Source organism: Sturnira hondurensis, unplaced genomic scaffold (assembly GCF_014824575.4).
Source record: "Sturnira hondurensis isolate 20B ecotype Veracruz unplaced genomic scaffold, ASM1482457v3 Scaffold0019006, whole genome shotgun sequence".
Classification (NCBI taxonomy): Eukaryota; Metazoa; Chordata; class Mammalia; order Chiroptera; family Phyllostomidae; genus Sturnira; species Sturnira hondurensis.
In genome coordinates this window covers 1,545,374-1,561,146 of record NW_028091637.1, presented here as the reverse complement: position 1 = coordinate 1,561,146, position 15,773 = coordinate 1,545,374, and the positions used below count along the sequence as shown (strand labels likewise).

At 41.1% G+C, this 15,773-nt stretch overlaps 1 protein-coding gene across 1 annotated transcript in view; it reads left to right on the top strand.

Annotated features, from left to right (window-relative positions):
• The window catches only part of ZNF385D (zinc finger protein 385D), a 276,420-nt gene that overhangs the window by 252,325 nt on the left and 8,322 nt on the right, over positions 1–15,773 (top strand). Inside the window, exon 5 of the mRNA XM_037070755.1 lies at positions 7,912–8,142. Coding sequence (XP_036926650.1) covers positions 7,912–8,142 — 231 coding nt within the window. The remainder of the gene's footprint in view (positions 1–7,911; positions 8,143–15,773) is intronic.

Sequence of the window (15,773 nt, the reverse complement as noted above, 5' to 3'; positions counted from 1 at the left end):
GGTACCACATGCCATGGAGTACCACATGCCACATGCCACGGAGCTAAATGTTTACAAGTTACACTTCAAGTTTCACATAGAAACCCCAGAGCCTGGGGATTGCCCTTCTGACCTGGAAGATGAGGAATCTACTCACCTGAATCAGTCCCAAGTCCTATTAAGCGGTAACACAGGTCTGCAGGGACCGGGAAGAACCTGTTCACAAAGCCAGAGCGTTTGCATCGTGACTGGACCCAGCAAAATTGAGTAACCTGCTGGGGGAGGTATTCATTCTCTCCGACCTCAGTTGGTGAGTCCAGGATTACCACGCCATTTGAAGCACTTCCCATACCAGCGGAGCAGAGGGGGAGGAGGGAATATTTGGGGGACTTTGTCCTCTTAAACATACCACAGTTGTGATGATACAACTACCTTTGAACAAACCAACCCATTTCTCCAGTTTCCAAACAGAGGCTGTGATCCCCTCCCACCTCAGCACACACAAAGCCAGACATGCACACAAATAGATATACACACAGAGACACACACTACCACAAAAACACACACACACAGACTTGTGAACTCTGGCCTCTGGGGCACCCAGTTCAGCTCTTACTTTCCTTCCCTGTGATTCCTGTTTGCCCAATTAGTTATTGAACTCTAAAAACTTTTTACAAGATCAGGGTGGGATGGGATGGGAGTAATAGACAGAAAACTGTACTTGAAAAATAATTAAATAAAAAAATTGAAAATAAAATAAAAATAAAAATAAATTTAAAAATAGATAAAAAATAAAATAAAAACTTTTTACAAGATCAGAAAACACATTAGACTTTTGTTTCCGTGGCTTGTGGTATGTGGAACCATCGAAGTACAGAGCCCAACACAGGGGCCATTTCTGCCTGAGCCTGCAAGTGTGGTGCTGTGCTAAGTGAATGTTGGCTACCTTAAATAAAATCTGTAGGAAAGAGACCGCCAGTAGTAACTTATAAAAACCTGAGATTTTTTTTTTGTCATGAAGCACCTTTTTATTCTTCAAAATGTCCAGGTATTTAAGAGGAAGCAGCTGTTCCGGTCACTTTCTCATAAGCCTGGGTGAGACTTAAATTCACACAGAGAAGAAGAAATAGATTGTATATAACCCCGAGTTTTTAATCGACAGGAAAGCATGATCAGCACCTTTGGGTCATAATATTGATTCCTGTCACTGTCAAGCAGACAGGGGCCCACCCATGTGGCACTGTGGTGAATGGCCCAACAATTACTGCAGGCTTTTTTATTCACAGCATTCTAACCTCGGGAGAACTTAGGGCCCCTCCGCTCAGAGCCCTGTTTTCTCATGAGACCAAGCACTTCCCATGCTCCCCACCAAAAACATCCCCCAAAGCTTCCCATGTCCTTATCCATGCAGGATCTGGAATACGTTGTTCTCAGCCTCCATAGAATAGTCTAGAAAAGCACAAGTCCTGAGAGTCCAGGTCAAATCCAGGTGTAGCAAATCAGAACCTTGCAAGGAAGTCCTTTGCAGCTCCAGCAACAGCTAGAGCCAGCACGATCCCAGCAGCAGTATCTTCTTATGAGTCCAGGCTGCCTGGGCCCCCTCCCTCTAAGTTTACACAGCTCCTTGCTTGCTTACTTCTCCCTTCTCACTGCTCTCTTTCAAACCACGTGGCACAAATCCCTCACTACAGACAGCATGTCTCTTCCCTCACTGCCGACCGCCCCCCAATGGCCAAGAGCCCTTCTCCTTTCCAAGCCGCAAGGCAGAGAGAGACAGAGAGAGCGAGCCAGCCTCATGGCCGCCACATCATCCCTTGTTCATGACTCTTCCGCTCCCTTCCAAGCCACACAGCCAAGAATAGAGTGAGAATGGCTGCCACGCCTAGTCTGAATCCCAGCACCTTCGCTGCAACCCCACTTTTGACTCCTCCCACAGTCGGCTACATCTGCCCATTCTGTATCTTCTGCCTTTCTCCAGCTGCCGTTTTTTAGTCCAGGCAGGTGTGGTGCTGTGAGATAGAGCAAACCACCTCCAAGCTTCTCCCACCAGCGCTACTCCATCGAGGATTAAAGTCTTGCCCACCTCCCTGGTGCGCAGAGCTATTTAGCATAACTAGGAAGCTAGCCAAGTTGTCAAAGATATGCAAATTAACTTTCAGTGGCTGGCCTTTGCTTCTCTGATCCACTAAGACAGGTTAGTGAAGATTTTTCCTAGATCCTGGCGCACCCTGAGTGCTGACCCCCGTTACACTGTTGACACCAAGGAGAAAACTCACCTTTGGTTTTCCTACTTGGGTTTTGAGGTCTGTAACTAGGAGAATAATTTCTTATCCAGACCATGTCACTTGGCTGCTTTATTTTATTATCTGGAATTCAAGTTGTTGGTATTTTCTGGAATCCTTTCTTATGCTTTGAGGATTTTTTTGAAAGTATTTACAATGTTCTCCTACAAGGATGAGAACCACAAATGGACTACTCTGTACACTGTCCAGTTTCCTTTCATTCTCAACAAAAACCCCGTTCCACAAAGTTTTGGCGGTGTGTTTGGATGCCAGAGCCAAACTGTGGGCAATAATGAGCGTTTGCTCCAGGGCACGGGCAGAAGAATGGCCCGGAAAGGCAGGTCCAGATCATCTCCAACCTCTTTTTCTCCCCACAGAACGGACCCATCCTTTGCAACCCCTTGCCATATAGATTGTCCCTGGAGAGTCGTTAGTTGAATAATGTAAAGAAATCTGAATCTGTCTTTGGGAAACATTAAGAAAAGTGAATTATTTTTCCACTTTCTTATCTTAGAGAGAAAGGGAGGGAGGGAGGGAGGNATCCAGACCATGTCACTTGGCTGCTTTATTTTATTATCTGGAATTCAAGTTGTTGGTATTTTCTGGAATCCTTTCTTATGCTTTGAGGATTTTTTTGAAAGTATTTACAATGTTCTCCTACAAGGATGAGAACCACAAATGGGCTACTCTGTATACTGTCCAGTTTCCTTTCATTCTCAACAAAAACCCCGTTCCACAAAGTATTGGTGGTGTGTTTGGATGCCAGAGCCGAACTGTGGGTGATAATGAGCGTTTGCTCCAGGGCAGGGGCAGAAAAATGGCCCGGAAAGGCGGGTCCAGATCATCTCCAACCTCTTTTTCTCCCCACAGAACGGACCCATGGTTTTCAACCCCTTGCCATATAGATTGTCCCTGGAGAGTTGTTAGTTGAATAGTGTAAAGAAATCTGAATCTGTCTTTCGGAAACATTAAGAAAAGTGAATTATTTTTCTACTTTCTTATCTTAGAGAGAAAGGGAGGGAGGGAGGGAGGAAGGGAGGGAGGGAGGGAAGACGGCAATAAGGAAGGCCTATGGTTTAAACTTTATCATTTTGCATAAGAGGTTATTTGAAAGCTGTAGGTTTTCCTTTGCTTTCCTCCTGCTAAGTGGATGCCAGCAACTTTAATTTGACATGAATGGATGTGTGGACATACATGATGGGCTCTAGCTTGGACCATGTTTAGTTTCTTTTCAAGTCAAGATTTTAAGATGCCATCTTCAGACATGTGTAATAAATTATAACCAATGTGAACTAATTGATGGGGTGGTAATTTATTCCTTTATGAAGATGATTAGAATGTTGGCCATACACAATAAATGAAGAACATGTGGTTCTGAGCCCGCCTGAGTTCAAATCACTGAGTTCAAATCACTGAGTTCAAACCACTGCGGCACAGCCGGCAACTCTAGCAAGGGACATGTCCCCAGGTGTCTCTGAGCTCAATTTCTCCTCTCGGATGAGGATATAAGGGCATGCCCCTCCGAGGTGTCCTGAAGCTTGGATGAGTTAATACTTGTCCACGCTTTAAAAGTGCTTGCACAGTCATTCTCTATACCTGTTGTTTATTCAGTCATTCATTGTTTTCTTTCAATAAATGTTTATTGGGTTCTTTGTGTGCTGATTAAGGATTAGTTTTATTGTTAGCATTTAAAGATGTAATGAAGTGCCTCATAAACCCCTTTCGTACAGGATAGGTATTTTGTGGCCTTCTCATTCTTAGTGACTTAACATAAAACCAAGCACAAGATAGCTGTTTAATAAGTATCGATGGAGTGAAGTTTAAATACATAAGTCGTTTCAGTGTAGGATAACGAGCACTGCATTCGGGATGGAGAGATGAAGTGTCACGTCCCAGTTCCTCTGTACCTAGAGCACTATTTGACCTTGAGAAATTTACTAAACTTTTCTAATCCCCAAACCAGGAAAGCTGTACTATAGCTTCTCACTGTGGTCTAACATCCCTTCTGACTATAATTCTGCAAAGTAACAATGATACCCTGTTGACTGGTTATAGTTCTACTTTCTTAAATTTAATAAACTTGAAATAGTTTCAGGTTTATAGAAAAAGATGCAAGAATCTTACAGAAGGGTCCAGTATACCCTGCACCCAGGTTCCTTTGTTGTTAATATGTCACATTGCCACGGCTAATTTTTTAAAACTAGTGAACCAATACTGACACATTGTTATTAACTGCAATTCATACTTTATTCAGATTTCTTAACTTTTTATGCGATGTGCTTTTGGGTATTTTCTTTCCCTCCCTTCCTCCTTCCCTCTCTCCCTCCCTCCCTCCCTCAGGGTTGCAGTCAGGATACCGTATTATTTTGAGTCATTGTGTCTTCTGAAACTCTTCTGGACTGGCGCAGTTTCTCAGTCTTCCTTGCTGTGATGACCTAGCCATTTTTTTCAGGACAGTTGGTCAGGAATTTTGTAGAATTTTGTAGAACCCTTACACTTGGGTTTGTTTTATGCTTTTCCCATGGCGAGACAGGAGTAGTGAGTTTTGGGGAGGAAGTCATAGAGGTAATGCTCATCCCATCATTTTAAGAGTAGATGCTTTTAACATGATCACTGGTTTAAGATTCTATTTAATGAATGGTTAAAACTTATATGTAATTGTTAACTTTACAAACCATGTCTCCTTGCTGTATGTAACTTTTAATTCCATTCTTAAATAGTTGGTTCTCTTTGAATTCAGCATAATCTTAAAATATGTTTACCAAAAATTTAATTTTTTGTTTAAAAATGGCTCCTTCATCACTTATGAATGAAAAGTAAGTGGACAATCTGCCTTGTCATAAGTTAAGAGTAATCCTACCTTTATAGATCTACATATGAAATTTAAAATGAGAGATATAACTTTGTATTTCTTTCAAACTTACTGGCAATAACAGATCTGTGCTCAGCTATGTGTTATAAAGAAGACAACAGAGTAGAAGTGCCAGAAATTAAGTGTTTTGATACCAGTTCCCCTAAGCCTGTCTCATGCAATAGACTTGCCTTAAGAAATGTTAATGCTTCACTAAGTCCTAGGCATCAAGAACCTGGTGTCTGGATCTTATGTCTTCAGTATAAATGTACATTGTCCTCTAGGATTAGGAAGGACACTAGGGTAGCCATCACAGGGATTGGAAGATCCATGGCTTTGTTTATTCTATACTTTTATTATGAACATCGCTGTAAATCAGGAAATCAGCTCAGGGTTGTTATGATCTACTCTATGTACAATTTTCAGCTGAAGACATAAAATAAACATGGTCAATCCAGAGAAAAATTGTTAGAAGTGGGCTGTTATTAGGAATAGCTTGATTTAGATTTAAATGAAATAAATAAAAATAGTATTACACTCTGGCCCCAACGTGTGGTCACCGTAACTTTAAATATCTCTGTATTTACTGGTGTCACTCCCTACAGAGCTGACCATAAGGGAAAAAAAAGATGTTTGTCCCCTTACTGTAGGGAATCACTATCATGGCCAAGAATAGCTTTCACAATATTTTTTTCCAAAATCTCTGATTTCTTTGTTGCTTGAAACACTTTGCTCTCGTTCACCATATAGTACTGTGTGACCTTAGATTTCCTTAAGTTCCAGAAGTTCCTTATTTGGACACGTTTCTTTGAAGATTAAAGGAAATTAGGTGTATAAAACAGCAAATTAACTGGCCATTTGTTATTTATTTACAGACATGGGCATATGCTTTCAAACAGTCGTTTCTGGTTTATTGGAAGGAATGAAAAGCTACTAGAGTATCTTAAAGTAGCCATTGTATTTTATGACATATGCAGGTTCTCAGAATTCTTTTCTGGCTGGTACCTGATATTGTACTTTTAAGCAGGTACCTTACAGGACAAGTAAAAACGAGTCAGGAAATGCACCTCTCCGTGTTCAAAGGAAGACGTGAATTCTGGTGGCAAAACTGGAGTTATAGTAATTTCATTTACTTTTCTCTAGTCATGAGGGGCTGATTTTTTTAAACATGGGTGGAGGATACTCCCCAGGACACTGAAGGACGCTTCCTTGATGATCTTAGCAGCTAAAGTAAGTGATTAAAAGTGTGTGGAGTGCCGGGCAAAGGAAATAAGATCCAGATGAATTGTTTTCTACAGCAGCCCTCCACAACACCTCATTTATCTTCTTAGTGACTAGTGTTTCTGACCCTATATTTCCACCTCGGTATCTGTTTCAAAGGGGTATCCAAGGTAAGATGCATCCTGTAACAGCGATCAACTCTTGAGAGTATGAGCTAAAAAGAAGCATTTGCCAGGGCAGCACTTGACTGCAGACAGACCACTGTCCTTGAGAGCCACCGCCCAATCCACTTATCATGGACTTTCCAGTGTGCATTAGGTAGTGGCCACAGGAGCACATGGAATGAGAAACCATTGCAACAGCAGCTTAGCTGGACAGACAGCCTGGGAAAATGGGAATATTTTGAATAGAAGGTTAAGATCCAGCCAGTGGGGAGGCAGAATAAGCTGTAAAAGAGTGGAAAGGATATGCGCATAGAGCTCACTCACAGTGTGTTCTTGGAAATGCAGACATTGCCAACCACTGTGGTAATTGGCATATTTGGAATGAGGGCTGTGGACGCCCAACTGAAGTTGGGACAAGGTAGTCCCACTTAGAACAGAGGCGTCAAACTCAGTTTCACCGGGGGCCGCATCAGCCTTCAAAGGGCTGAATATAATTTTAGGGCTGTATAAATGTAACTAATACTTAACAGTTAAGTGGGAACACAAGGTGCCAGGCCAGGTAAAACAAGCTGGAGGGCCGGATTCGGCCTGAGGACCTTGCGTTTGCCACCTTTGACCTCTGGGGATTTAGAATCAGACTAGGAAGCCAGAGAGTTGTCGGGTTACAACGTATCAACACTTGAGGATTGAAACTCTTGAAAGTATTTGACATTAACATGCTGTGACCAGTCTGGATTCCTTGTAAAGAGTGGCCTGATGTTTGAATAGTATGTCACAAACTCCCAAGACACAGCCTGGAACAGAGCGTGCATATAATAAATACATCATACTAGAATCCTTCTTATTTGTACAGTGATGATTTTTGTACTTGGTGTTGAATACACACACTATGATTTTCTAAACTGTTGATCTGGACAAAGGGATCATCATCGACGTTCCCTTTTTCTTTTCTTTTTTTTCTTTTTGTACAAGCATGTATAAAATGATCCATACTTATTTTTTAATTAAAGAAAGAAATAGGAAAACATAACAAATAGTAAATAAAAATAAAAATATCGTGAAAGTATCCTGTTTATTTTAAAAGCCATATTTGTACAAAGTTTAATACATTGTAAAGATCATTTTACTAAGGGACAGAAAATTGCAGGAATATTTATTTACTCCATAGAGCGAAGTGAAGTGTGTTGGTATATTTTCAAGAGTCATCTGAATGTTTTCTATCCGTGTACGAAAGTGCACGTGGTCATCTGCATAAATGTCCTCATGGCATGGTTGACTCACAGTTGACAGGCAGCAATTGCTAGCTGCTCTTATCATTATTAACAGAATGTAATGTTAGTGATATGTTGCCAAATAGGGAAGGATAATACCACTGTTTTCCCACTTTTTTCTCCCTATGCTATTTTGAATGCAGACAGTACCGCAGGGACACCAGCAATATCAACAACAACAACTGTGGAAATTCGCAAAAGCAGTGTTATGACAACTGAGATCACCTCTAATGTGGAAAAAAGCCCCACGACGGCCACGGGGGGCTCATGTCCTTCGACGGAGACGGAAGAAGAAAAGGCAAAAAGGCTTCTCTACTGTTCCCTATGCAAGGTCGCTGTCAACTCCGCCTCACAGCTGGAGGCGCACAACAGTGGTGAGATGCAGCAATTTCTTTTCTGTCTCAACAGCGCCACAATTATCTTCCTCTGAATAGATTAGAGCTTTTGCAGCAGGGGACAAAGAGGTGCCAGAAGACTGGCAATTATTACATGCAATTCATTAACCACTAGAAAATAAAAGTGACTCGCGCAGTGTCATTGACATGGGGTCAAGGGAGGGTTTCCAGGGCTCCTGTGATATGTATTACATGTGTTTGTGTGGATGTTGTAGGTGTGTGTTATTAAACATTAGCAGGGGCATCCAACCTCTGGCCCACAGGCTGCATGGTGCCCAGGATGGCTATGAACGTGGCCCAACACAAAATTGTAAATTTACTTAAAATCCTTTTTTTGCTCTTCAGTTTCATTAGCGTTTATATATTTAATGTGTGGCCTAAGACAAGTCTTCTTCTTTCATTGTGGCCCAGAGACGCCAAAAGGTTGGACACTCTCGTTAGGGGCTAAAGTGAAAAATAATTCCAAAATAGAAGCTTTGTATTTACTTGATTTCTAGGCTGTTAAGTACTTCCATGCATTTGCTTCTAAATGAAATTTCTAAAGTTGTGCCAACAACAGACTTGCAAAATTTTGTTGCCTAATTCCATGTACTTTTGGTGTTTAAGTTTTATGGCAAATAATGTTGTTTGGGCTACATTTTTATGACCCGGGCAATTAAACTTAAGAACGTGTCTATTCCGCGCAATCATAAAGGTATGATCTGTACCTATAATATTTTATTTACTCTTTCTGACAACCTAAAGATACTCATCATCTTATTTGAGGCTCTGAGAAGGTACACAACAAATTCAGTGACAGAGCGATGATTTAAGCCCACATCTTGTAAACATAAACTCTAACCTCTAATATATGATAACAGAAAATATGTCAGGATGAAATGCTTTCTTAATATATTTTGATTTCATCTATCTGTTCTATGTCTGTATCAAGATATTATATATCTATGCTTATTTATTTAGAGCTGTATCTATCGGGTATATCTGTCTATCTGAAAATATATAGATAATAGTGTTTGCTTAGTTAGTTAGTTAGTTATGCCCTGCCTACGATTTTGCCCAGCCTTTTGGCCCAAGTCAGTTTTTCTGTAAAAGACTGGGTTTGTTGCCAGAACTCTGTCAGCCATTGGAATAGAGAAAGAATCGTCTGTGAGCTGTACCCTGAGTTAACACGGCAGCTCTGTCACCCACCAGCCGTGGTGCTGTCCTGGTGACGTTCAAGCACTGACTTCAAGGCTCTAAGGAAGTAGTTGCAGATGGAGAGCAATTCCTCAGCACACCCCTTGCTCCTGCCTACAGCATGAGCTGCAGTCCGGGAGAGTTCATGAGGTCAAGGGCTGAGCAACCCAGAAAAGCATCTGTCTTCAAGACAGACTCTGTACCATACAGATGGGTTTCGTGCTTACTGGTACAGATACATTCTTCCTGATGCAAGATAATTGGGAGCGCATAAACATCATTGGGAGACCGTGGACTTTCCAAGAATTCTTGATTATTTTGCATAGTAACAGAGAAACATTCATGGGGTGGGGGGTGGGGACACAAACCATATTCTTTGAGGCTGGAGTTAATTTGTCAAGAATTTGGCTTTCCTTTTTGAATTCTTATCGGAAGCATCTGATTAAGAAGTAAAAAGGAATTACTTCTATGATTATATCACATCAAGTCAGCATTTTTCACGTTACACTGCTGTGGTCCTCATCTCTGCTCCGTGTGTCAGAATTATTCATGGAGCTTTTAAAACATCGTCCCTCATTTATATTTAAAATATATTTTTTATATCCAGGAATTCTGATTTATTACGTATTTGGGGCCTATAAAACAGAGTGTTCGGGAAAAGAAAAAAACGTACGATGTTTGGCAGTCAAAGCAGAGAGGTACTAAAACCATCCCACTTGAAAACGTAAGGTGGGTCGTCACCCTTGCCTGAATCCCTTTACTGGGACATCTCCTGCAAACCTGCAGCCCAGTCAGGGGACTACAGCCACGCCCCTTCCCTCCAGGCCGCTGCATGTGTTTCGTGCCCCTGTATTTCCCTTTCTGCACCAGGGATCTTCTCCCAGGGTCCAGGCCGAATGCACATTTTAGGCCTCACCCTAGGCTTGGATGAGCGGGCTGTGCCAGGACTGGAGGTGGCAGACGAAGAAGGGACATACCGTTAGATACTCTTCGGCCCTGTTTGGGCACCATTTTTGAGTCGCAGGTGCAGCTCTCTTATTTCTACCTGCAACAGCACTGGGAGCCTCATTGGGTTGGGACTTCCTCTGAATGAAGATAAAGGTGACTGGCCCCAGACAAGGGCCACCTGCGCCCTGGAGCCCTGCATCTTCCCCTAGGGTTTGATATGGGGAAACCCACTGGGTGGAAAGGAGAGAGGCTCTGTGTGTGTCCTCTCCTGTCAGGAGTCACGGAAGGAGTTGCAGGATTCGCCACAGGATGACTGTGGTGTGTTTCAGTTTGGAGTCCATCAGAAGCAGACTCAGAAACAGGGATCTGAGAGCAGATAGTTTTCCAGGCGGGTGAGAGGCGTGGGAAGAGGAACCAGGGAAGGGAAGGTGGCCAGTGCAGGGTGCATCACCGAGGCAGTTACCCACGTGGGCACCTGGACTCAGCAGCCAACGCCCACACACTGCGCGGCTCTTATAAATACAGTAACTTCAACTGGTCACATAGAATGACAGTTAAATTAATTCAAATATTGTCTTTTCACCTTCACAATCACTGTGCTCTCATTGTTTATTTGTAATCTACTGTTTTCATAAAAAGATATAGTACCACAGGGGTTGAATGAACTACAGCCTTCATGAGCTCAAAGGATTTTAAACTATTATAACTTACTAATGAAACAAACGCTTCCAGATGAATTCCTGGGTGTCTGGGGCTGACTATATGATAGAGAGTTCATTCAATTAATTCCCACGTATCATATGATGTTTGTTGTAGAAAAAGTAATAAAATGTGCAAATTTAATCTATATGAAATCTTAACATTAACCACATCAATTATTCTGAATATAGACCAACAAAATATTTTTAGGAAATTGTTCTTTTATCACGGACATGAGTTTTTTAAAGACAACAATTTTTAATTGTCAAAGAAAAGTGATGCAGACATTCCAGCTTTGTCATTCTGTTTTGAAGGGCTCTTTGTTCCATTTTTAAAATTGTATTGTAGTTTTTTCTCATTACCATTTATCCCTTTCATACCCACCTTAGTCTACCCCCTCCCTCACAATCACCTCACTGTGGCCCTGAGTCCTGTTTCTTTTTTTGCTCCATCCCTCCACCCCCTAACCTCCCATCACTGACATTACCTAGAGTTGCCAGTTCATGGTGCTAGGGAAAACATAGTACCTTTTTTTTACCCATTTAATTATTGTTTTCTAATTCTCTTTAACATGCACGCGTATTACCTCCATTCCTGACAGACCACATTCAGCATCCCATTCAGATATTAGGAAAGCATTGTTAAGATTACACTGTGTTTTTTAGGGAACCAGATTTAAATGCCAATGTTGATCAGAAGCAACCAAATATAGGGCGGGGGGGTGTTTTTTGCATCCAAATTGTAATTCAAAGTATTTTTCTTTTTTGTTTCTTTCTGTATAAACATGTTATAGATGTAAAATGAAGGCCTGTAGCACTGAGTAGTATTATGCACTTATGATCTGCTCATGGGAAGCAGTGACCTTTCCAAGTGTGTTTTCCTTTTAATCTTTGCAAAATGGGTTCTTAATCATAAACAGATTTTGCCAGTGTAACTTCCATCAAGTGGTACAGTTTGGCAGAATGGGCTAGAATAGACTAGAAGTGATCAGACTTAATTTTTACCTCAGATCTGCAGGTAATTTTTGTATGTGAACTTGGGGACTTTTGCAAGCTAACTGTTCTCTTTGGGCCCCATGCATTCCCATCCATTCATTCCTATTCTCTCCCTCTCCCTCTCCCTCTCTCTCTCCCTCTTCCTCTCTCTCTCCCTCTCTCTCTCTCTCTCTCTCTCTCTCTCTCTCTCTCTCTCTCTCTCTCTCGTTCTCATTAACAAACCATATGGCACTTTTTGAGGATCAAATATAGTGGCATGATTATTGGCATAACTACAGCAGCTAGTTGCATTGTCCAGGGATCAATTGGGTTATCACATCTTTCTCCTTTTGTTTTTCACAAATGTGTAACCCTTCAAAGTGGAAGCTAATTGGCTTCTATTCCACAACATTAAAATACAGGATTTGCATAGGGGCAACCCTGCTTTGCTTTGTTAATACGGTAGTTTGGGGAGAGAGGCAGCCCTCCTGAGCTCACTAGCAGGATTCACAGAGCAGTCTAAGAATACTTAAAACTCGGCTTCAAGTGATCTAGAAGTCTCTTTTTCATATGTTACAGACCCAGATATTACAAAATGTTTTGTCCTTTTCTTTTACCCCCCCCCCCCCAATCCTACTAGGTAATGCTATGTTTAGCTAATTTTGATGATTTTTAATATAATTTTTTAAAGTTTTGAAATATTTTTTTTAGTTAATGCTCATTACTTAATTTGGGCAGATTCTCCTGGTAATGACTTGAAGTGGTAACATTTGATAATTGTCACTAAGCTCATTCCAGATTTCCTGGCCCTAGACAGTTTATTCTATCCCTCACTGAGTTTTAATAAACAGAAAAGACAGTTGTCTAATGATGGGCTTTACTGTATTTTAAAATGCTTAGATATTTGTAAACTTCTTGTCCAAGCAAAACCACAGTTTGAAGAAAGAGAGATTATTGACTAAAATCTATTGAGCAGATAGAAGTGCCCACAATAGTCTTTAAAACAATACATTCATTTAAGACAACTCTTCAGTAGGGCATATCATTTTCTTTTTCATAGCTGAGCACACTGAGGCACAAGGAAACCTGAACCCCATAGCTACCGGGGTGTCCAACCCGCGGCCCGCAGGTCGCATGTGGCCCAGGATGGCTATGGATGTGGCCCAAAACAAAATCGTAAATTTACTTAGAACATCATGAAATTTGTTTGTGTGGTTACATGTCACAGTGTATTTAATATGTGACCCAAGACAGCTCTATTTCCTGAGACCCAGAGACCTGAGCCCCCAAGTCTCTTTACAGATACTTGCTTTTTACAGTTTATTATCTAATACTTCCACCAGTCTTCATTGATCATTTACTATGTGCTAGGCACTGAGGATAAAAATAGGAGTCAAACCAGGCCTTCGAGAAGCCCATGCCTAGTTTGTGCCTTGGTGTTCAGGAATGAAATATGTAAAGACTTTCCTCGGGAGATCTGTCATTTCATGTTTCAAGTGAGAAGCTCATTTAAGCCAGTCACCTGTGGCCAAGGTGCGTGTCCTTCTTATTATTGAGGCCCAAAGATTATCTGCCAATCCTGTTCAGCATCTTCTACAAAAATGGTAAGACTTTAGTTTGATTGAAAATAAAGATAGAAATTCCCCTATCACAATTCTGCTATTATGCCTTCTTTACACTTTCTACAAATGATTAAAAACATTCAGTCTCACACCTCCTTTGTGTTCCACTGTGTGTAGAATATGTCAGGAAGTTTCACCTGAAAATGGGTCGCAACTGAGGGCATGCCGGTTGAAGGTGAGGGGTGGGCAGGGTTTTGCTTTTCACTTTAAATGCTTTTTGAGTTTTCTACTCAGGGCACATTTTACTTTCATCAAAAAATAATTTTAACACCTAAAGATAAAACTAGTTTACGCAAAACGTAGCCAAAACCCTGCTTTTAGAAATAACGAATGTAATATTATATCTGTTACACTATGAAAGTGTGTCTGATTTGTCCATTATGGAGTGATTAGTTCATCACGTAAAGATCCCTTTTCTAGACTCTCCTGGGTAATGAATGTAAGAGTTACATGGCACTTTTTCCGTGCTCTTAAGGGCATTGTTTTAAGGCGATGGGACTGATGCACGTGAAGTGCATAGATGCGTGTGTAAGGAAGCAGGGGAAAGCCTCCGTGGTCCTGTAGTCAATGATTATGGACGATTGGACAAACGAGGGTTTCTGGAGGTCTGACATTTCTCCTCATATGCTGAGATCTCAAGGGCGGCTGCTATATCGACCCGTGCATCTGTCTTCCCATCCTCTCTTATCCTATCTTCCCAGGCCCAGCCAGGGCTCTGCGCACGGGGTCCTTGAGCCTGCAGAGCTCTTCCCTGGGCTATCTGTGTCCATGATGTAGATCCCCACAGGTAGTGCTGTGTGTGGCCTGTCTCCCAGCCCATCCTGACTTCCCAGCTCTTTGTCAGAGGCCTTTTCCAACACTAACAGCAAAGTTCTGCTTCCCTCTGTTTTAGACCCCCCATTTCTTTCATCTCTTCTTTCACCTCTGCATATTGGACTTCGGATACGTTCCTGGTGAATCAGCAGATTGTGTTCAACCAGGAAGCTAACAGAAAGGATACGATTTTTTACTCGTTTGGGGCATTACTTGATTACCTGGTACCATGGATGTCATCGTTTGGGGTGCTTAATGTTAGTTGATATGCTGATAAAGTAAACCAAAGTTTTCATCCCTCAGACAAAATGGAAATATGATTAACATGGAAAATACATATTATATAGGAGGTCAGGGTCATAGAAGGCTCATTTGAAATTTAGAAGAAAAAAAGAAACAGATCCTGGAGGCTTTTGAAGCTGATTATACAGTTTCAGTGTGTAGATTCAATAGAACTTTTCTTTCTTAGGACATACTAGAGTTGGAATATAGTGCCATTATACCAAATGTCAAATAAGCACATCCAAAACACACCTTTGCATTTGCTGCTTGTGTGGAAACCGGCCACTTTTCTGCCTGTTTGTCTAGAAGCCGAATCATCTGAATTTGTCACTGAGAAGGTCACAAATCATCACTGGCAGTTGCATGGGCTTGCTAAGGGTCTAGTCCAATGGCGTTCAGCTGGTGTGTCCACAAGAGTTTTTAAAACATGCAGCACCTAGCTGTTTGGTCAGGGGCACTGACCTCTTTGCCCTTAGATGGTCCAATTAAAAAATGACCACAGCCATATCTGGCCAATGTGAATGAATCAAAATTATACCATTTTTTTTGTCAGACCAGCAAAAATATATTTTTTTGGTGTGCCACAGAATTTTAGCAGTTATTTTATGTGTGGTATGAGAGGAAAAAGGATTGAAAATCCCTGGTCTAACACTACTAAATATCGCTTCATGGGCCTTCTGGAAAATTGAATTGTATGATGTTGAAATTTGATTTTCTACAGGGGCATGTTTTGCAAACTATACCACAATACAGTTTTTCTATAAAATGAATCCTTCTGAAACATCCTATATGATGTTTAGAAAGTTGTTTGGCAGCTTGAATCAAGACTTAAAAATAGTCATATTCTTTGTCCCTATAATATCCCATATAAAAATCTATTCATAGAAAACAAGCAAATGTGGGATAAAAGATTTAACAAGTAGGATGTTCATTACAACCTAATTATAGGGGAAAGGGAACAATGCCGATGTCTCAGATTAGTGGTTAAATATATCGCATCTGTATATTATAAATCCGTGTTGTCATTAAAAATCATGTGAACTTCTAAAAATATATAAAATTCCATGGGAAATTCTATACACAGTCACATTAAATA